This window comes from Leucopleurus acutus, assembly GCF_964270905.1.
Source record: "Leucopleurus acutus genome assembly, chromosome: 20".
In the NCBI taxonomy this organism is placed as follows: domain Eukaryota; kingdom Metazoa; phylum Chordata; class Mammalia; order Artiodactyla; family Delphinidae; genus Leucopleurus; species Leucopleurus acutus.
Genome location: NC_139162.1, coordinates 28280431 through 28303124, shown reverse-complemented (window position 1 = coordinate 28303124; position 22694 = coordinate 28280431). Strand labels below are relative to the sequence as shown.

The window sequence follows — 22694 nt, the reverse complement described above, 5'->3', positions numbered from 1 at the left end:
AAGTCCTGGTTGCCAGAGTGTCCCATGCCTGTCCAGACCCATCTCAGGTAAGCAGTTTAAGATGGGCCACAGCCCCAGACAGAAGAACAGCTTTCCTTAGCTCAGATTCCGGTCTGGGAGCCTGACTTTGTTCTCCTACCTGCATGAGGAGTTCACTGACCCTCCTAGGCTTCAGGAGTTGAACTTGGTTCTTGCTTCAGGTCTGAAAGTACAGTAGGTCTGCAACTTCTCTGTGTACCTTTAAAACAGGTCCTGGTCTAGGGCTCTGTGTCCTAAGGGGTCTTAGTTCAGACTGATGACTAGATAGATGTAAAATGACCCTTCCCCAGGCTGACCCTGTCATAATTCTGAAAGAGGCAGAGTTAGTCTTTGTTGCATTCTCTTCCTTATCTTTCTTTCATCGCTCCTCTCCCATCTTTCCCTCTCCTCCCACTACTTCCATCTTGACCAGGATTCTTCTGGTCTGAAAAACCTGTCTCCTCATCTGAGGGTCTTGAGCTTTACCACCCCTTACCCTCTCTGGCACATTTGTGTTGTAAAGAAGGAATCACCAAGGGTGGCATTTCAGGAACAGGTAAAGATGGAGTTTTGGATGATGCCCTCTATGTTTTCCTGTAAATCAGAGGGTGTGAGGTTGTATCTGGCAAGGACCACACTTTTTTCTCCTGAGTTCCCTTCAAACCCCACTGAGTCCAGGCCTCTGACATCTGTGGATGGTGCCTCTGATAACCCCACTCCATTGTGAATATCTTCTCAGGAAGGTTTAAATAAACAATGATTTCATAGGATGTTAGACAGAACTAAGAGGTAAAACCAAAGTGATCTCTTCTTTCATTTGCCTTCATGTGTCCTATGGAAAGGTCCTCAGGAGGTCAGTTCTGATGGCCAGTGAAGTTGTGCCATCACTTCCCACCTGAGGGTGGAAGACAGCCCCCCTGGGGACTTGGCCAAACTGGACAGAAGGCAGCATGTAAGAAAATTTTCTACTGCCCATTCCATGTCCCGTTGATCCTCACCTCCCAAAGTGTCCAGTCACCATTGTAGAGCTCACATTTCTCATTCCCTGCCACTGGTGCCCTGGCCTGCCAGGTGATGAAGCTTCTGTTTCATTCTAAATAGAGCAGAGGATGTTGAAAATCTTCCATGGCTTCTGGCAGGTGAAGGATCAAAGTGGTGCTTGGCAGCCACAGGCACAATCAAAAAGGTTAAGATCAAAGGGCATGGGCTCCATTGGAAAGTGAACTCTCCTGTTCCTCATTACAGTCCTCACCGAGGCTCCTATCATCCTCTGCTGCAAGGAACAAGGATGAGGAATTTGGGCTGCGGCTGGCTGCTGAAGCCACGTGCTGACAGACAATCCCGGAACAGCTGCAATGTCATTGTAAGCCTTGAAATTAAAATAAAATCCATTGATTTATAAGAGGAAAACAGGGTCAACACTAGTGGGGTCAGAAGAACCAATTCCGAAAGCCCTTGGGTTGGCCTAAATCCTACATATAAAATGGGTGGTGGAAGTGTTTGCCATGGAAACCATCAGAGGGAAGCTGAGGGAATCCAGGTCTTGGCAGGTGATTGCAGCCGTTGTTGCTGGCACACAGCACACCAGGGGAAATAACTGAGGCCTCAGTAAGTAGGAAATCTGGAGAGGCCAGAGCCTAGGCTCAATGTATTTTGTAAGGGGAAGGCTTCCTCACTGAGGATGGGAAATCTGCTTTCCAAACTGTGTGGTCAGCAACTTTGTGTATTTTGTGTCTGTAGGAGTTTATTTTAGCTCTGTGGTGAAGCTTTTTTTTTTTTTTTTTTTAACAGAACTTTGAATAGGGTGCCCACAAGGTATTTGCTTGCTGGCTTTATTTCCCTCCCTGCCTGGGTATGGAGAGGTGAGCAGCACTTCCCCTGACTCAAGCAAACCCCTTCCTCTCTTTGTGCCTCAATTTCCCCATCACACAATGAGGATGCGAGATTAAATGAGCACTTCCCAGATGCACTTTTTAGAGAAGTGTTTGAACAAAACTTGGGTGAGGTATTGGGCGGATGGGATTTAAGTGTCCTAGTACTAAGATGACTGTGTGCAGGTTAAATTCAAGTTGGCGTGCAAACTGCCTCGGCTTTTGGCTGCAGAGTGAGGGCAAGCTTGACTCCTGTTCCTCACCCCAAATCTGCACAACTTGGCTTGTTTCTTCCCCCCTGGATGTTCTCCAAGGTTCTTCCCAGCTCTGACAGGGAGAGCGCTGCTGTAGGCTATGTGTCCTCAGCACTCAGAGGTAGCTGTGGCATTGCAATTTCATTTTTCCTGGAGGACAAGTTCCCCTGGACTATTGCAGACCGCTGCACAGGCTTTATTATGGAATGGCGCTGGACTCCTTCTTTCAGAGTGAAAGCCTCCTTGTCCATCTGAAGCAACGTTCTTATTCCTTGAGAGCAAAGCCTTGTCCCTCCCAATGTGCTTCGTATCCGCCTTTTCTCTCTTGATCAATGTGAATGAGTATTAATCTCACTTAATTCCGTGCAGCTGGCCTTACTTTGCATGGCTGTTTGGGAATAAGGCTCTTTTTTTTATTTTTTAAATAGATCTTTATTGGAGTATAATTGCTTCACAATACTGTGTTAGTTTCTGTTGTGCACCAAAGCGAATCAGCCATGTGCATACATGTGTCCCCATATCCCCTCCCTCTTGCGCCTCCCTCCCACCCTCCCTATCCCACCCCTCTAGGTGGTCACAAAGCACCGAGCTGATCTCCCTGTGCTATGCTGCTGCTTCCCACTAGCTATTTTACATTCGGTAGTGTATATATGTTGATGCTATTCTCACTTCTCCCCAGCTTCCCCCTCCCACCCTGTGTCCTCAAGTCCATTCTCTATGTCTGCATCTTTATTCCTGCCCTGCAACTAGGTGCATCAGTACCATTTTTTTTTTTTAGATTCCATATATATGCGTTAGCATACAGTATTTGTTTTTCTCTTTCTGACCTACTTCACTCTGTATGACAGACTCTAGGTCCAGCCACCTCACTACAAATAACTCAATATCGTTTCTTTTTATGGCTTAGTAGTATTCCACTGTATATATGTGCCACATCTTCTTTATCCATTCATCTGTCAATGGACATTTAGGTTGGTAATAAGGTTATTTTTCCCCCCTTTTCTTTCTTTTTAAGCAAACAGATTTTCTTTTGAGTTCTGGATGAATGTCATTCCAAGTTTTCGGTAGGAAGCAGCTCTCTCTAAAACATTCTCCTGGAGCAGGGCATTAGAGCAGTAAATAGGAAAGAAGCCATTTCCTGTGGTTGGAGAAATGAGTCTGGTTGGAGGCTTCTGTGTTGACAGGAAAGGTTATAGGGACGCAGGGGGTCTGTGTTTCAGGTCTGGATCCATGCTTACTTGCTGTGTGACCTTGGAAAATCCCCTTATCCTCTCTGGGCCACATTCTTGCCATCTGTGCAATCAGGAGTTTGGATTTGATTAATGATTTGCAATACTTAAGAATACTTTGGAATTCTCTCTTAAATTTAAATCTATAGAAACCCAATATGAATCATGTGAAATCGCTGTAGGCTATATCATGTGGTTTGGTTCAGGCTTTCTCAGCCTCCACACTATTGACCTTGGGGGAGGATAATTGTGTGAGGCTGTCTTGCAGGTTGGATAGCAGCATCGCTGGCCTCTACTCACCGGATGCCAGTAGCACTCCTCAAGTTGCGACCACCAAAAACCTCTTCAGATATTTTCACATGTTCCCTGGGGAGAGGGGCAGAATTTGCCCCTGGTTGAGACCCACTGCTTTAATCTAATAAAACAATTAAAAAGTGAGAGTCTCTGTTGAAGGGGAATGGGAGGGAGTGTGACATAGATACATTCTCTGTGGCCCCAGAGGCTCTTCTGACACACCAGTGTTTCAGGAGACACAGTTTAAAAACTTACAGACTCAGAGTCCTGATTGTCTCTTAGCTCAAAACCACTATGTGAGTCCAGGGTCCCCTTTCCAAGTCAGAGTTTTAATTGGAAAGGCAGAGGAGGGGGCTAGTCAGCAACTTTCTCAGTGCTCCCAGCTCCCATTTCATAAGGATGTGTAGCAGTACAAGCTGCTTTTTCTAGGCATCCTCATTTGGACACTTTCTCCAGGAAACCTTCCATCATAATGCCAACGAAAGAACATACTCTCAACTCCTGTATCTGTTCTGAAAAGGACCTGTCTATTCTGTTCCGCCTAACTGAGCTGTCTTTTCCCTACAACAGGCTCAGGCGCTCAGGCTCTTTGAGATGCTGGCGTCTGGACCTAGGGTGGGTACTTGAGTATGAGGATCTTCAGAAAGGCAGGCCAAGCCTGTTCTGTGCTTGACCAGCCTTGGGGCTTGGCAGGAAGTAAATCTGGTGTATTTGGATCCACACTGAGTCATATGAGGTGCCTCCAAGTCCCTCACCACAGAACCTCCGTCTCAGCCTTCATCTGGTTCTGTCACACCGGTTATGGGACCTTGGTCAAACCTCTATTTCCTCATTTACAAAATGCAGCCATTAAGATGTCCTTATAGGATGGCTGAGAAGAGGAAATTAGATTACCTACTTAAGTACCTACACAGTGCCAGGTGCACAGTGTTCTCTTGGAACGTGGTTATGAGTGTGACGATTTCAATGTTGGCACCCCGCCCCCAGTCTCCTTGCTCAGACGCTCTTCCCAGGAAGCCCCCAGCCTCTCCCATGGTGGTGGAGACCTGGCTAGACTGGGGCAGGGGCTCCTGGGCCCTGGGTACCCCCCAAGGACATATCTCATTATGAGGGTAAAACCTTTCCTCCATAATTAGAGATGAGGCTTCAGAGAACTTCTCACTGAATTTCAATTTGCTGGTCTATTGAAACAACCTCCTGGGGTTATACATTCATTCCACTGATTTTTTTTTTTTTGAGTGTTTACCATGAGCCATTATACTTTATTTGGAGGCTTCTTCCTTTATTCTCAAGTGTTATTTGCCATTATTTTGCTTCAATTATGTCTTTCCCCAAATAAAAATAACCATTTTTTTCTGATTATAAAAATACTACCTGCTCATTACAAATAAAGTTTCAAACGATACAGAAAAGTATGAATAAAAACTACTCCAATTCCTGTTTTGAAGGTCTACCCACTTTCAACATCTTGTGGCCCACCTTTCAGAGTTCCTGGGTGTATCTACACATGATTTTACATGCATGCACTCAGGAAATATCCACTATTTACTTTTACATGTTTATTGACGTATAACCTATAACATGTATGTGGAAAAGTGCACAAATTCTAAGTATACAAATCAAACTTTGACAAATTTTTGCTCATGCAACCACATCACACAGATCAAAATATAGAGCATCCCTAGCACCCCAAAGCCTTGCAGTCATTGCCCATCTCACCAAGGCAACCACTATTCTGACTTCTGCCACCGTAGATTGATTAGCTTGACTGTATTTGAACTTTACATCATGGGACTACTGCAGTGTGTAATCTTTTGTGTCTGACGTTTTAAGTTTGACATTGGGAGAGATTTATTTCGTGGCATATAGTAGCAGTTCACTCTTTTTATTGCTGTATGGTATTCCATTGTATGGCTAGACCACATTTATTTATCCTACTAATACATTTATTTATTCTACTGATGTCAGAATTTTGAGTTGATTTCAGCTTTTTACTTTTACAAATAATGCTGCTATGCACAGTAAATTAACTTTCTAAAGCCTAATGGTAAAGACACATTATCATCTGTAAGTACCTCTTAAACCAAAAGGAAACATGGAGGTAACTACCCCATGCTGGGTCTTGATTCCCCTGTTGTACATTGAGAGGCTCAGAGGAAATGCTCTGTTAGGATCCTTCCATCAGGGAAATGAGAGGATTCTGGGAGCGCATCGCTACATCCAAGACCTGCCTGGTCCCTCTTCAGTTTAAGGCAGATGTATTCGTCACGGTTCTCCAAAGAAACAGAAACAATAGGATAGATATAGAGAGATATATAAGAGGAGAGTAATTGTAAGAATTGGTTCACATGGTTATGGAGGACAAGAAGTCCCACGATCTTCTGTCTGCTGGTGGTGTAATTCAGTCTGGGTCTGAAGGTCTGAGAACCAGGGGAGCTGATGGCATAAGTCCCAGTTCCAGTCCAAAGGCCAGAAGCTCAGATGTCTGAGGGCAAGAGAAAATGGATGTCTTAGATCATACAAAAAGTAAATTTGACCTTTCTCCACTTCTAAGATGCCCACCCACACTGGTGAGGGTGATCATCTCTACTTAGTCTACCGATGCATATGCTAATCTCTTCCAGAAACACCCTCACAGACACACCCAGAAATAATGTCTTACCAGCTTATCCGGGTATCCTTTAGCCCAGTCAAGCTGACACGTAAAATTAATCATCACAGCTGGCTTCCATAGGACACATCCCTTCAGTTTGAGTGTTGATGGACATCTCCTAAGAAAGACAAAGCAGACCTTCATCTTGGACCCCCTCTAAGACCCTGAGTCACCTAAAGGGTCCCAGGACCATTTCTTCCCCTTCCCTGAAAACTCCTGCCCCCCCCCCAGCCTTGGAGGTGTCTTGGCCTTTGGTCAGAATAAAGAAGAGATCACTTCCTCCGTGTCCCACTTCCTGCTGGTTCTCCCCTCCCCTGCTTCCAAGCAAAGTGCTTTGTTTCCCACAGAGGACAGCAGGGAGTAGTCTGTGGCAGGTAGATGCTCTCGGCATGGGCTTCAGACAAGCAGAACACTTAGCAGTACCCTGGAGACACAAGCTGGAGAAGAGCAGAATGAGAGCTCTTTGCACATGAGTGAGCAGGCCGGGCCTTACACAGGGATGTGGGAATGCTCCCGTGACCCCAACCCACAGAAAACCCACCTCTGTGAATCCATCCCTTGGGATGGGTACCACCCACCCTGGGCAGGCAGATTAGGAATTGAAACACAAGCTTTCTAATAGAGTTTTACTTTCAAATGCTGGCTCTGCCATTCAGCATCCAGGACCTTGGGCAAGATAATAACTTTTTGAAACCACAGTTTTGTCAGATTTAAAATGAAGATAAACCCTATCTCCCAGGGTTGTCATGAGTATTAAATGAGACAATGCATGCCACCCTTTTGGTCCACAGTGCTTGCATATTGTAAGGTTGGCACCCTGGATCTGCATGGAGAACAGTGGTCAGCAGTCAGGAACCTGGGTTCTGGTCTCAGCCTACCCCCTATAATCCTGTGTGGCCCCGTTGCTCTGTTGAGAAGGTGGGCTTTGGTCATCTCTAGATCCCTTCTAGTTGTAATTCTCTTGGAATCTGTGCAGCCATAGTCATTGCCTCCAAAACCGAATTGCAATGTAGAATAGGGGGTGAAACCCAGGCTTAGAAGTCAGGGAACTAAATACTTAGCTCCCCTAAGCCTTAATTCTCTCCTGTATAAAATGGAAGTAATAATACCCATTTCATATAATTGTAGGAATATTAAATAAAGCAATGTATGTAAAACACTTTACACAGTGAAAGCCATGATAATAACAAAACCAGTAAATATTACATAATGATTGTATAAGATTAATATGATCACTGATAAATAATTTGAATAATTAATTTCCTCCAGTGGCAAGAAGCTGAACTTCTAAAGTTTGACTTCCACAGCAGTCATTGAGAGTAAAAGAGAATGTTGCTATGTAACTACCTCACACTTAGTACAAAAATATAATGTTCTTTATTGTTTATAACGCTAAGTTAGCATGCAGAGACCTCACTCTACACGAACGGTGAGAGAATTTAGCCTGAACTTTTTCTCGGTTCCCTAACCCCCTACCCAGTTCTGGAGATTGGGTGATAACCCCTGGAATTCAGTGCCAAGGAATGGGTTGCGGTAAGAGGCTTGCAGGGCCATCTACTTCTCAATCATTGGTTCACATAGGGTTCAACATCCATCATCCAGTGGCCCTACAGGCCCAGAAGATCCATGCCCTCTGTGGGTTATATTTGGGGCATGGGATTCGGTTTGTGGGGTCTTGTGCCTGGGTGCATATTACCATTCCACCTTGGGGCCCAGGTCACTGCCTCCAGCTGGGAAGCACGATGCAGACCCCCTCTGTTTAGGACTCATAGATTTCTCCTCTCCACTCTTCTCCACTCTTCTCTGCTCCCTCTGAGGCCTGGCCTTCTGGAAACAATAGTCTGGAACTGAAATGCTTGGCAGGAATCGATTCTTTTTCTGCCTTGCCACATACTTTCTTTATCTTATCATAAGCAATAAGAGCATACTAATGACACAACATTCTGTCTCATGAATTTTAGGTTTTGGTTATGGTAGCCTCCAATTCTACATCAAAACTTATGTCTCAGTTATATATTTTTGTGTGACAAACCATCCCAGAACATAGTGGCTTAAAAAAATAACCATTTTTTCAGCTCGTGTTTCTGTGGGTCAGCAATTTGGGCTGGGCTTACTAAGGCAGTTCTGCTGGTTTTAGCTAGACTTAACTCATGCATCTGTGGTCAACTGCCAGTCATCTAGGAGACTCTGACTGTGTGGGTTGGGTGGCTGTCAGTTGGAGCAATGGGGACTCTGGGCCTGTGAGGCTTATTGTCCAGCAGGCTAGCCTGACTGTTTCACACATGGGGATGGCAGGGTCTCAAAGGTCAGCAAGAAAAGGAAAATCCCAATATATAAACACTTTTCAAATCTCTGCTTGTGTTATATTTGCTGTTGTTTCGTTGCCCAAAGCAAATCACATGGCCAAGCGCCGAGTCACTGTAGAAGAAGAGTTAATGCCAAAGTTGTGGATATAGGTAGGTATGGACAAAATCTACCAAGGGCTCCTTCCTGATCCTTACCCCCTCCTTCTGATAGGGGCTGAAACACTTCTTCTCCCTTGACATGGCCCTGCAACTTCCTGGGGTTAGATGTCATGGTTTGAAGCTCAAAGTGGGAGCATAGGACGGAAAGTACCCACTCTCAAGGCTAGGGGAAAATCAGACTAGGGGCTGCGAGCTCCCTGCTCCCTTCCCTGTTGAAGCCATTGGTCCAACAACTATGAGTACAATCATTTAACTTTATTAGAAACTGCCATGCAGTTTTACAAAATGGTTTTTACCATTTTAACTCCTCCCAGCAATGTATACTTGGCATTCTTGCCAATACTTGGTATAGTTAGATTTTTTATTTTCAACCTTTTTGGTGGTAAGTAATGATACTGTGGTTTTAATCACATTACTCTGATGGCTAATGATATTGAGTGCCCTTTCATGTGCTTATTAACTATTTGGATAGATTCTTTCATGAAATGAAAGAAGAAGACTGTTCAAGCCTTTTGTCCATTTTTAATTAGGTAATCTTTCTTTTTCTCATTGGGGTGTGGGAATTTTTATACATTCCAGATATTATTTCTTTGTCAGATATATATATTGTGAATATTTTCTTCCAGTCTGTGGGTTGTCTTCTCACTTTCTTAATGGTATCTCTTGATGAGCAGAAGTTTTAGATTTTGATGAAGTCCAATTTGTCCACTTTTTTCTTTTCTGATTTGTACCTTTTTGTATCCTCTCTCAGGAACGTTTTGCCTATTCTAAGACCATAAGACTATTCTCCTACATTTTCTTCTAGAAGCTTTATAGTTTAGTTTTCACATTTACGTTTTGATCTGTCCTAAATTAATTTTTGTGTGTGATGAGGTAGGGACCAAGTTAACTTTATAGTAAGTCTTGATTTCTAGTAGTGTAAGTCCTCCAACATTTTTAAAGGTCCTTTGGTTTTACATATAAGTTTTAGAATTAGCTCTTCAATTTACACCAAAAAAAAAAAAAAAAAAGACTGCTGGAGTTTTCACTTAGATTGAATTCACTCTATAGATCATTTTGGGGAGAAATGACATCTTAATAATATTGAATCCTTGAATTCATGAATATGATTTACCTCTCCATTTCTTTAGATCTTTAATTCCTCTTAGCAATGTTTTGTAGTTTTAAGTCAGATGTCTTTCAAATCTTCCATTAAATATATTCTTGAGTATTTGATTTTTTTGATGCTATTATAATTAGCATTTTAAGTTTTCATTTTCTGATTTTCATTAGTAGAAAAAGATTGATTTTTCATATTGAAAATGAACATGTTCTAACAGACTTACTAACAGACTGATTTTTGTGTAGCTATGGTAACAAGTCACCACCAGAACTGGTTTTAAACTTGTTCAATTGATCAATGACAACTTGCTTCAGGGAATGTGCTTTTGCAAATCAACAAATTGTTGTTAGCTCCTAGCTTCTGAAAATCAGCCCATCAGGGGCAAACTTACTTTAATAAACACACTTCTGAGTGCCAACCAATCAGCAACAGTCTCACTCAAGAAAGCATGCTCCTAGAGATGATGTCAATACACTTATGTTATCTAAAACCCACCAACCCCTGAGCTCCATTGTCTAATTGGTCCTTGTGATTTTTTCTTTTGACCCATGGGTAATTTGGAAGTGTATTCCTTGATTTCCAAGTGTTTGGGAATTTTTTAATTATATTTTTGTTATTGATTTCTGCATTATGGTCAGGGAATATATTCTGTATTATTTTAACACTTTGCAATTTATTAAGACTTGCTTTAGGGCCCAGCATGTGGTCTATGTTGGTAAATGTTCCATGTGCACCTGAAAATAATAATCTGTGGTTGTCCATCTAATATATGTCAATTAGGTCAAATTGCTCAATACTGTTGTTCAAATCTATATCTTTACTGATTTTTTCTGATTATTTTATTAATTATATAGATAGAGCTGTGTTAAAACTTCTAATTATGATTGTAACATTTTCCATTTCTTCCTTTAGTTCTATTTTTTCTTTATGTATCTTGAGCCTCTCTTGTTAGGTACGTACACAATTAGGATTTTTATATCTTTCTGATCACTGTATTTTTTTTTTCATCCACTAAAAAAACGATATTCTTTATCTCTGGTGATACTCTCATCTTGAAATCTACTGTACTGAATGTACTGAAAATCAGTCTTAAATTGCAGTGCTTAGTCTCTTTTCATTAAACATGTTTACTAATATGGGTAGGCTAAAGTCTATCATCTGACTATTGGTTTTGTTTTGTTTCTTTTTCCCATCAGTTCTTTTGCTGTTTTTGTGGTTTCCCCTTTCCTATTTTCTTTTAGATTAATTGAGTATTTTCTATGATTCTTATTTATTTATTTGGTCTCTGCTATTGAGTTTTTTAACTACACTGTATAAGAAACTTAATATAACATAATTATCTTTACCTCCCACATTTGTGCTATTTTGTCACATCTTTTACTTTTGTACATCTTAGAACTCCATAATACATTTGCATTATATTTGATTTATCATTTTCTTTCAGCCTGAATAATATACTGTAAGGTTGGTAGTAATGTTTCCACTTTCATTACCAATTTTAGTATTTTGAGTCTTTTCTCTTTTTGTCTTGATTAATCTAGGAAAAGGTTTTTCTTGTTTTGTTTTGTTTATTAGTTTTCAATTTGCTTGGTCTTTTCAAACAACTAGCTTTTGGTTTCATTGATTCTCTTTATTGCTTTTCTATTCTCTATTTTGTTTATCTCCACCCTGATATTTGTTACTTTCTTCCTTCTGCTTGCTTTAGATTTAGTTTGCTCTTCTTTTTCTAGTCCCTTAAAGTGGAATATTAAATGATCTATTTTGGATCTTTCTTCTTTTTCGATGTAGGCATTTATAGCTATAAATTTCCCTCTGAAAACTGCTTTCACTGCACCCCATAAGTTGTGATATGTTGTACTTTGGTTTCATTCATCTCAAAGTATTTTTTAATTCCCTTGTGATTTCTTCTTTGACCTACTGGTTGTTTAAGAGTATCTTGTTTAGATTTCACATATTTGTGAATTTTCTGAATTTCCTTTTGTTATTGATTTCTGCGTTCATTTCATTGTGGTAAGAGAAGATACTTTGTATGACTTCAAACCTTTTTATTTTATTGATACTTGTTTTGTGGCCTAACAAATGGTATACCTTGGAGAATGTGCCATGGGCACTTGAGAAGAATGTGCATTCTGCTGTGTTACGTAGAATTTGCTATATATGTTTTTTGTCAAGGGATGGGCCCTTGGAATTCCCTAGTCCGTTTTCTCTGATGTCACTCCATATCTCCTGAAGAACATCCTTTAGTCCTTGCAGTGTGGGTCTGCCAGTAGCGTATTCTCTCCTGAATATGTACTTATTTCTTTTTCATTCTTGAAGGATATTTTCCCTATGTAAAGAATTTTACAGTGACAATGCTTTTTTTTTTCATCACTTTGTTATCTTTTGCCTTCCATTCTTTCTAATGAAACTAGCCATAATTCTTATTGTTTTCATCTGGAATCCAATATGTATTTTTAATTTTTTTTTTAAATTTATTTATTTATTTATGGCTGTGTTGGGTCTTCGTTTCTGTGCGAGGGCTTTCTCGAGTTGTGGCAAGCGGGGGCCACTCTTCATCGCGGTGCGTGGGCCTCTCACTATCGCTGCCTCTCTTGTTCTCTGCGGAGCACAGGCTCCAGACGCGCAGGCTCAGTAATTGTGGCTCACGGGCCCAGTCGCTCCGCGGCATGCGGGATCTTCCCAGACCAGGGCCCGAACCCGTGTCCCCTGCATTGGCCGGCAGATTCTCAACCACTGTGCCACCAGGGAAGCCCCCAATATGTATTTTATTCTTTGGCTGCTGGCAAGATTTTTTTAAGCTTTGGTTTTTAGCAATTGATTGTGATGTGCTAAGGTGTATTTTTTGTGCATGTGTTTATCCTGTTTTGGATATGTTGGGATTCTTAGATATGTGGGTTGATGTTTTTCATCAGTTTTTCAACCAATATCACTTCAAATATTTCTTCTGGGTTTGGATTATTCCAGGCCACATTTGAGTAAAACTCCCCTTTAACTATCAAATTAGATAGAAAAGCACATTCATAATTTTAAACTTAACATTTATTAAAGACTTGCTCTGTCAGGCTCTAAGCTGGTCATTGATGGTAAAAGGTAAATCTGATGTGTGTCACAAGAACTGGTCCCTCCCAGGGAAGTTTGCTGACAGCAACTCTGGGGGTTTCTCCTTCCCTTTTTCAAGGTGCCTCCAGAACTCAGCGTGGCTGTTCTCAGATCAACACATTCTCAAGGTGCATTATCCCAAACTCAGCGTGTCGGAAGACTGCCTGTACCTTAACATCTATGCACCGGCCCATGCGGACACTGGCTCCAAGTTCCCCGTAAGGAGGCCTGCCTTGCTGGGGGCTCCAGTTGGCAGGTTCTGGGCCTGGGACCCAGGCAGAGTGGCAGGATGTCTGGAATCAGATCTAGGCCCCCACTGGGTAAAAGGGAAATGCAATCACTTGACATGTCAATAACTTTCTTAAAAAATCATTCTAATGACAGATCTACTTTATCTCCTTTTCTGATTGCTTCCTTATTGGCAGTGACTTGATCTTCGATTTTGTTTTGTTTTGTTTTTCCCCTCTGTTGGGTATTTAATGGTCTGGAAACATGTAGAAAAGACTCTGCTTCAAAGGACTCTGATTTTTCAGCTTGGGAAATCCTCTTTTAAAGAGGAGAAACGCCTTTTTCAAATTTTCTGTTTTCAATGAAGAAAGTCAGGTAAGAATGTGAAATGTTTCACTTAAGAATGTGAAAGATCACTGTACAAGTGTGGAGAAGGTAATTCTACCATCTAATTTTGAACCACAACCTCTATCACCCTCTCTCCCCTTGCCACTGCAATGGAGACTCGCTCTATTGTATCGTAACAGCAACACCTATTGAGGGCTGACTATGTGCCAGGCACAGTTCATTATCTCATCTAACCCCCACAATAACCCAGTGGGTGAGGATTATTGGACCTATTCTACAGATGAAGAAGCTGAGGCACAGGAAGGGCATAAGTGACTTGGTCCATGTTATATACACAGTAAGTGGCAGATCCGGGTGTCAAAGCCAATGCTTTGTCCAGCTCTCCTTTTTCCTCCGTGGCTTTCTTCTCTTTTCCTGCCCCAAGAGTTGTAGTCACTAATATGACCTTAAAAAAGAGAAGGGGAGGGATTTATTATTAAGTATATAATTTGTGATAATACCATTTGAATGTTTGATGTTTCCTGGTCCCAGTTTTTCTAATCAGTATAGTAAAGCTTCCATACTTCTCTTCCCATTTTTCCCTCCTCTCTTCTCTTTTCTCTGTAAGTAGGGAAAAGTCTTAGAAAAGCAGCTTTTCCTCTCATATATGGCTTACAGTGATTTCCATCCTCCTGTGGGTCAACAAGTTCAAAGACATTTAGTTAACATTTTCTGAGCACTTGAAATATACCAACATTGTTCTATGGACTTTGGATGAAGAATTTTATTTAAACCTAATGATAACCTCATAAACGAGATACTTTCATTCTTCACATCTTACAGATGAGAAAAACAAACCTCAGAGAGGTTAAGGAAGCTGCTCAAAGTCACACAGCTAGTCAGTGGCAGAGCTGGGAATCAAACCCAGGCACTCGTATGCCAGAAGCCACATGCTTAATCCTGGGCCTTCTTCAAAAGACAAAAACCTCTGATGCTGTTTGGAAAGGAAAGTGAGACATTCATATTTCCCTAAAGAAAGAATGTCCCAACATGCATGGGGAGCGGATATGGGTGCCTGGTGGGCTGACTGGAGAGCTCCTCTCCCCTCCTTAGGTCATGGTGTGGCTCCCTGGGGGTGCCTTCGAGACTGGCTCAGCATCCGTCTTCGATGGGTCTGCCCTGGCTTCCTACGAGGACGTGCTGTTGTGGCTATCCAGTACCGGCTAGGAATATTCGGCTTCTTCAAGTGAGTCTCCCCAAGTGATTGACACCCCTGATCCCCAAGGGGCAGCTGGATAGCAGCCACAGGGGGTTCAGTGCCCAGCAACCTAAGGAGAAATGAGCCTTTAATGACATTGAACAAATTTGGCCCAAATTAGTTAGGTAATTTTAGCAGCTATAACATGTAAACCCCCAAGTCTTAGTGGCTTAAAACAATAAAAATCTCCTTCTTACTCAACTAAAATCCAATCAAATGTTTCTGACTGACAGATGTTCTTCTGTGTGGTCCATCAGGGACCCAGGCTCCTTCCATCTTGTGGCTCTGCCCTCCTCAAGGGCCCCAGATCCTCTTGGATCTGCTGTACTTGGACAGCAGATGGAGAAAGAGCATGAAGAGGATGGTCTTTCTGGGCCAGCCTGGAGGTGGCGATTATCACTGTGTTCACATACAACTGGTAGAACTCAGTCATAATAGCCACACCCAACTGCAAGGGGGATGCGTGCCCTAGAAGGTGAGGAAACAGGGTGTGTGAGCAGTTCATAGTCTCTGCCATAGGGCCCATAGCAAGGCTCCTCAGGTGCTCACCTGAGAGTAATCACTCCATTGCATGGCTTCCCTTCCCCCAGTAACATCGAACACGTTTCAGGTGCTCACTATGAGCCAGGCATGGTGTTGTGCACTTGCTATGCATCCATTATAGCTCACCCTCAGAATAATTCTATGAGAAACATACTGTTGTTATTCCCATTTTACAGTTGAAAAATAGAGGCACAGAGAGGTGAAGCAACTTCCCAGAGGTCACAAAATAGAGCTGGGGCTCTTGGCCACTTTCATTATCCTACTTAGAACATGGCAGAACCTAAGCCCTGGCCAGGATGCAGTGTGAGCCAAAGGAGTAGTGAGAGGCCACGGTCAGAAACTACGGGGAAGGTGGCAAGGAGTCCAGCGTGAATCCTACCCTCGAGAGACTCTCAGTGTCATGGGGGAGATAACACAGGGACACAAATACCCTACCAGGCAGGACACGAGTAATGCTCTGAGGGTGAGAGGCGACGGAGCTGTACAAACAGAGGGAGCTGCCAGAAACCAGCAAGGCTTCCTGAGAGAGGTGGAATTTGAATTGCACCTTAAAGATGAGGTTGGGTTTGGGGAGGAGGGGTTGGGAGAAAGCACACTTGGCAAAAGGAGCTGTCTGAGCAAAGGCTGGGAAGTTGGAAAGAAATGTAGCGGCACCTGGGCCTGGAGCAATATTTGCAAACTGGGCTTTGCGCACATAGCACGGGGAGGTGGCTATGGGGCTGTGGTGGAGGCAAGAAGGCCTGAGAGGGGTGCCCTGATTACACTTTCAGCAGGTCTGTACATTGGGATTCTGCCTAAGATTCCTTCGACAGAAAGTTTTCCAAAAATTGCTTATAACGTCTGGGTTCTAGTAGACAGGTGAGGATATAACCGGAGATGGATGTGAAAAGGTAGGGACAGGCCTGATTGGGAAAGACCTTGAATATTAGGTTGTGCACAGTGACTGGTTTTTATTGGATAAACAAGGAGGGACAAGCGACTTCCCTGGTGGCACAGTGGTTAAGAATCCGCCTGCCAGTGCAGGGGAGATGGGTTCGAGCCCTGGTCCGGGAAGATCCCACATGCCGCGGAGCAACTAAGCCCGTGCGCCACAACTGCTGAGCCAACGTGCCACAACTACTGAAGCCTACATGCCTAGAGCCCATGCGCTGCAACAAGAGAAGCCACCACAATGAGAAGCCCGCGCACCACAGCGAAGAGTAGCCCCCGCTTGCTGCAACTAGAGAAAGCCCACGTGCAGCGATGAAGACCCAACGCAGCCAAAAATAAATAAATTAATTAATTAAAAAAAACTTCTTTTAAAGAAGGAGGGACCCAGGAGTGCCCTGCAGAGCAGTATAATAGGAAGGTCACTCCAGAGCAGAGCGCAGGCTGGGCTAGGGGCGCCTGGCCTTCAGATGGGGAGTCTGGTAGGGAGGCTGCTGTACAGCATAGGTGCGGCTCATGGGGTGAAGCAGGCCGGAGGATTGCTAACATGTACATGGCACTTGCTGTGTGCCTGCACCGTCAGTCTTCACAGCCATGTGAAGCAGGCACCGTTATTAGCCCCATTCAGACATGAGAACATTGAGGCAAAGCAAGTTAAGTGACTTGCTCAAGGTCACCCAGATCATAAGTGACCAGATTATGAATCAGGATAAACAGAAATGGAGGAATGGGGACCAATGTGGGGCCTATGATGGAATGGAGGTAAAACTGGCAGGGCATACGTGGCTCCTGACCAGATGCGGAGGCTGTGGGAGAGAGAAGGTGGAGTTAGGGCCAGCCCAGGGGTCATGGACAGAGGAAGAGAACCAAGGGGAGGAGCGGTGTGCGGGACTGGAGGACAGAGGAGGAGTAGACTATGATCCCGGCGTTACTCTCATACATGGTGGGTACCACACGAATGTTTTGGTCTAGGCGTTTCTTTGATTCTGTGTTTTTCCCCTTGTTTCCCCATTAATTGTCCACTCATCCTGGGAAACAGGCTATTCTGCAGGGACAGCAGCATGGAACATGGTTAGGAGCATGGTCCAAAGCTGCAACTTTCTAGCTCCTGGGCAAGGGATTTAACCTCTCTGTGCCTCATTTCCTGTCTGTGAGAAGGAAACGATGAATCCATCAGTATCCTTAGAACATGCTTGCAGATATCATTGATGGGTGTGGGAGTGACGTGAGCTGTGGCTGCAGAGAAATGCAGCCAGTGCCCAAACCACTTCCCAGCAGAGGGTGGTGGGGCATGGGGTGCCAGAATAAACTTCCCAGTCCCTCAGTATCCCACCCTGAACCCCCGCTGGTGTCTCCCACTGGCCGCAGTTCATAAAGGTCAGTCTTTTGAGAACAGCGTGGAGAAGGGTGAAGACAGGACCCAGAGGGGTAAAGGAGAAAGACCAGCACCACCTACCTCACAGTGTGGGAGGATTATAGGAGCATCAGCTGTAAAGCCCTTGGGACAGCATTGTGCACGATGCTGCAGCAGCTGCTATTATTATCATTATTATTCATTTAGTCATTCATTGGAACCCCTGTGCCCAGGGAGGTCTTGCTTCCTGGTGCAGACCAACTCTCAGGAGCAGGACTTTTCTGGAATCCATGGATTCAGGGGAGCCTATGACTACCCTGAATTGCACATATAAGATCGTCTGTGCATTTTTCTGGGGTGTGGAGCTATCATCAGATTCTCAAAGAAACCCAAATCCCAGCAGAGGGTGAGAATTAAGCCTGGTTTTCCCAGCTGCCCCAGGCCTCTGATTCTCAGCTCCTTTCCAGCTGAGGTGGCGATGCCCTGACACCAGCCCACGGCCTCTGCAACCCACTCCCTGGGCTGTGAGAAGCAGACAGCGGCCAACTGAGCATTCTCACCCTGCCTCTTGTCCACAGCACAGGGGACAGGCACGCAGTGGGGAACTGGGCCTTCATGGACCAGGTGGCTGCCCTGACCTGGGTCCAGGAGAACATCGAGTTCTTTGGTGGGGACCCACACTGTGTAACCATGTTCGGCGAGTCAGCAGGAGCTATAAGTGTTTCCAGCCTTGTGAGTTCTTCTCTTTGGGACTTGAAGGAACCTCGGTGTCACCTCATTTTTTTTTTTTTTTTTTTTTTTTTTTTGCAGTACGCGGGCCTCTCACCGCCGTGGCCTCTCCCGTCGCGGAGCACAGGCCCCGGACACACAGGCCCAGCGGCCATGGCTCACGGGCCCAGCCGCTCCGCAGCATGCGGAATCCTCCCAGACCAGGGCACGAACCCGCGTCCCCTGCATCGGCAGGCGGACCCCCAACCACTGCGCCACCAGGGAAGCCCTCACCTCATTTTTGAGGTGACAAAAATGAGGACAAGGAGTCATACACGTCTAATGGCTGCTTTCATGTTGAACAAACACTTATAAACACATTGCCTCCCTCGAGCCTCACAAATACATCGTGAGTTAGGGGCTCGGTCTCATTTCAAGGACGGGGGGTGAAGGAGCTAGCACTCCCATGGCAGAATGCTTGACCTCCAAGTTCATGAGGAACCTGGGACTCGGAGAGGTTTGAAAACTTGCCCAAACCTTTGCAGCTAGTCCTTGAAACCCCTAAACCAGGACTTTTTCCCTCTAAGTTTAGAGCTCTTAAGAAGGCTTCCTGGGAAGTTTTCTTTAAAGAAGGGCTGGGTTTTGTGCGTGATAGGTGGGGAGCCCCCTGGATAACTTTTCCTGGGTCTCCTGTGTTCTCTCTCCAGATTCCGTCCCCCATGGCCAAAGGCTTATTCCACAGAGCCATCATGGAGAGTGGGGTGGCCATCATCCCTTACCTGAAGGCCCCTGATTACGAGAGGAATGATGATGTAGGTATATTGTTAACTCTTCTCCAGCTTCCTCTCCTTGGTCAGGAGAGAAATGTTGTCAGGTGTCCATAGACCATGTGCTTGGCTATCCTTACTGACCATGACCAAAGGACCTGATGTTGGCCCAAGGTGACCCTTGTTGTTCCATGGAAGGGCAGGTTCAATAGGAAATGGGTCCAGGTACGCAATTCACTACTGCTGGTGTGCATGAGTGTGTATGTGTGTGTGCATGTGTGTGTGTGTATAAGCATATGTGTAATAGTTCTTACATCTTATCCATTACTCTTTGCTTGTGATATATAATTCAGTCCTCAGTATTATGTATGGCTTTTCTCCTGTACTAAATCTACTCCACCTAGAGTACTATGTTAAGAAAGATTCTGAGGTTGTTTCCAGCTCAGTGTGAAATAATGCTGTGACTGATAAATGCTGTCTGGCATGAGATTGTGAGGGGGAAGTGAGGCATATGCCCTAGATATTTGTCATCTATCATCTTGTCTTAGTGCTGTACCAGATAAGAGGACCTAGAGACCAAGGTCTCTATATCTTTCATGTCCCAGCATAATGTCTGGTGTATATTAGGTGATTATCAATGTTTGCCGAATGAATGAGTTCACGAATGAGCTGATTCATTCAATGAATATTAATTAAGCCCTGGACTGTGGAGCCATCTCCTGGGTATTATTCACTTTAGTGGTGCATTTTCTTAAACACCTTGTAGAAAATAACAACTTACACCAAGAGTGGGAACATGGAGTTATAATATGGTAAAAAAAAAAAATACCCTCAATACACAGGGAATATTGATTTTGGTAACATGAAATATCAAGCTTTTTTTTAGTTTGTGCATTCGCCACACACATATTGAGTGTTCATTGTTTTCCCTGTTCTATTTTAAGACCCATGGGTTTATAAGTGGAGAAGACATATACTAACTTGAGAAGACTATAATCTTTTTATGGCAAGGATTTTTAACCTGGAATCCATGGAGAGTTTGAGAGGTGGTCCTAGAACTCCTACAGTTGCATGGAGACTCTATGTTTGTGCATTTTCCAGAGAAAAGGTCTGTAGCTTCCATTGGATTCTCAGAGCATCCATGACTCCCAGAAGAGTAAGGACCACCACTCTCAAGGGACAAGTTCTACACATGTGGGAAGTCCAATGACAGGGCAAGAAGGAGTTTAGCGAAGAGCTGGGTAGAGGAGGTGAGGACACTTGGAGTAACAGGAGATTAGAAGAGGAAGGGGCTCATGGGGGCTGCAATCGTCTAAAAGAATATCCTGGAAAAGATGGGACTTGGGCCTCAAAGAATGAATGGAATTGGTGTAGAGATAGAAAAAGGATGCTCAGGGCATGTTCAGATGTTCCAGGCTGGGGTGGGGCTGGAGCAGAGCTGATAAGCTGAGATCCATCCAGCTCTGGTGATTGCTAAAGATGACAAGGAGGGTCAGGCAAGAGCATAAGGATGATGCAGTGCCAACCTGTCCTCGGTGTGTGCATTCCATTATGGGCACATGGGGGTGGGGAGAGGCAGCAGGCTGGACTTCATATAGAAAGCACCAGCCTGGGGCTGGATTGAGGACATTTTCCAACTTTCATTTTCCTGGAGGCTTTCAGTCCTGTGCGCTGACCTGTTCCTTCTCTGGAAATAGTTGCAGATGGTTGCAGATACTTGTGCTTGCAATGTGTCAGACTCCGTGGCCCTGCTACAGTGCCTGTGGGCAAAATCCTCCAAGGAGTTGCTGAGCATCAACCAGGTGAAGAGGGAGGGGAGAGTTTGGGGACAGTGTTACCCTTTGAATGGAGTGGTAGACAAATCCTACCACTCTCTTATTTATTTTGATTTGGGACTTGGACAGATACGGTTTGGGGATTCATAATAACGGCTGTAAAAAAGCAATGTGGCATATAGAACCCTTATAGGTAATTTAAGGACATTGACAAGCCAGGGTGCTGCTTAGCTTGGATAAGACCCAACAAAATACAAAGGTTGTCTCTATATCATTGAAGGCATCTCACTGGGAAGAGAGACCACAGTTGCTCCACAGGCCACTAGAAACTAAAGTCCAGATCAAGAGCTGGAAGCTGGGAAGCCATTTTGGCTTGAGATGACCAAGAACTTTCTAAAAACTCAGCTGTCTGAAAAAGGACCGGCTCCTTTAGAAGGCAGTGAGATACCCACCTCTGTAGGTATGCAAGCAGGGTCTCCATGACTGCTGACAAATTTCAATCACTGGATGATTCATTGGACTGGATGATCTTTTTTTTTTTTGCGGTACGCGGGCCCCTCACTGTTGTGGCCTCTCCCGTTGCGGAGCACAGGCTCCGGACGCGCAGGCTCAGCGGCCATGGCTCACGGGCCCAGCCGCTCCGCAGCATGTAGGATCTTCCCGGACCGGGGCACGAACCCATGTCCCCTGCATCAGCAGGCGGACTCTCAACCACTGCGCCACCAGGGAAGCCCAGACTGGATGATCTTTTATGTCTAATCTTCCAATCTTGAGACCCTCTGGTAGTCCTTGAGAGAATGAGGTCCTTACCTGTTCGATTCTAACATTTGTTAGATAGTTATTTGGCATGGATTGAGAATCTGCTGTGAGTTTTACTAGGGTCCAGGAAGTGGGTAATAAGTTCTTGACCCAGTGTAGTGTGAAAGCTCTCTTGTGTGCTCCCTTCTACCCCCAGTCCCAGAACAGAGACCTAAAAAGAAATCATGAATAGAGCCAGGTGTTGCTTCCTAAGACCCAAGAAATATCCATCCAGATCCAAGGCCCAGTGCTGAGGAAGACGCCTCAGGAAGATGCTCACACCAACCCACACTACCCTGGCCATCCCCTCCCCTCACCACTCTGCCCATTGCATTTGGCCGGTGGTTCCACACTTGAGCATGCATCAGACTCACCTGGAGGGCTGTTTGCTGGGCCGCACCCCCCAGAGTTTTGTATTCAGCAGGTCTGGGATGGGACATGAGAATTTGCATTTCTAACAAGTTCCCAGGCGATGCTGACGCTGCTGGTCCAGGAGCCATGCTCTGAGAACCGTTGTGCAGGGGTGTTATATTTCTTAGGTTATTACTATTATTATCCCTATTTAGCAGATGAGGAAATTAAGGCCCAGAAAAGGTGAGCCCCTTTGCCTAAATGAATGGCAGAGCTGGCCAGGTAGCACTGATGCGTTGGGATGGGCCAAGAGTGGCTTATTTTTCCCTTCTTAATGCCCTTTGCTATAGTGGGTTGGCCCAGCTAGGCTAGGGTTTGGGGACAGCAGATTTCATGAAGAGAAACAGCTGCTGATTTTTCTCTTCTTCCTTATTTCAGAAAACCAAGTCTTTCACTCGAGTGGTTGATGGCTTTTTCTTTCCTCATGACCCTTTAGACCTATTGGCTCAAAAATCATTTAAGCCAGTTCCTTCTATCATCGGAGTCAATAACCCCGAGTGTGGCTTCCTGCTGCCCATGGTAAGAATTCCTGCTGTGCCTCCTTCTGCTCCCTCAGCAGTGAGGCAGCTGTTTGCTTCACACTGGGTACTCCCAGAGATTTCACCCAGTTATG

General features: G+C 44.5%; 1 protein-coding gene across 1 annotated transcript in view; it reads left to right on the top strand.

The window, feature by feature from the left end:
* CES5A (carboxylesterase 5A) overlaps positions 1-22694 on the top strand; it is a gene marked incomplete at both ends in the record, with an annotated part of 86952 nt that overhangs the window by 45520 nt on the left and 18738 nt on the right. The window contains 7 exon segments of the mRNA XM_082862988.1: positions 13065-13203; positions 14654-14741; positions 14744-14786; positions 18201-18354; positions 19038-19142; positions 20795-20899; positions 22460-22600. Coding sequence (XP_082719114.1) covers positions 13065-13203; positions 14654-14741; positions 14744-14786; positions 18201-18354; positions 19038-19142; positions 20795-20899; positions 22460-22600 — 775 coding nt within the window.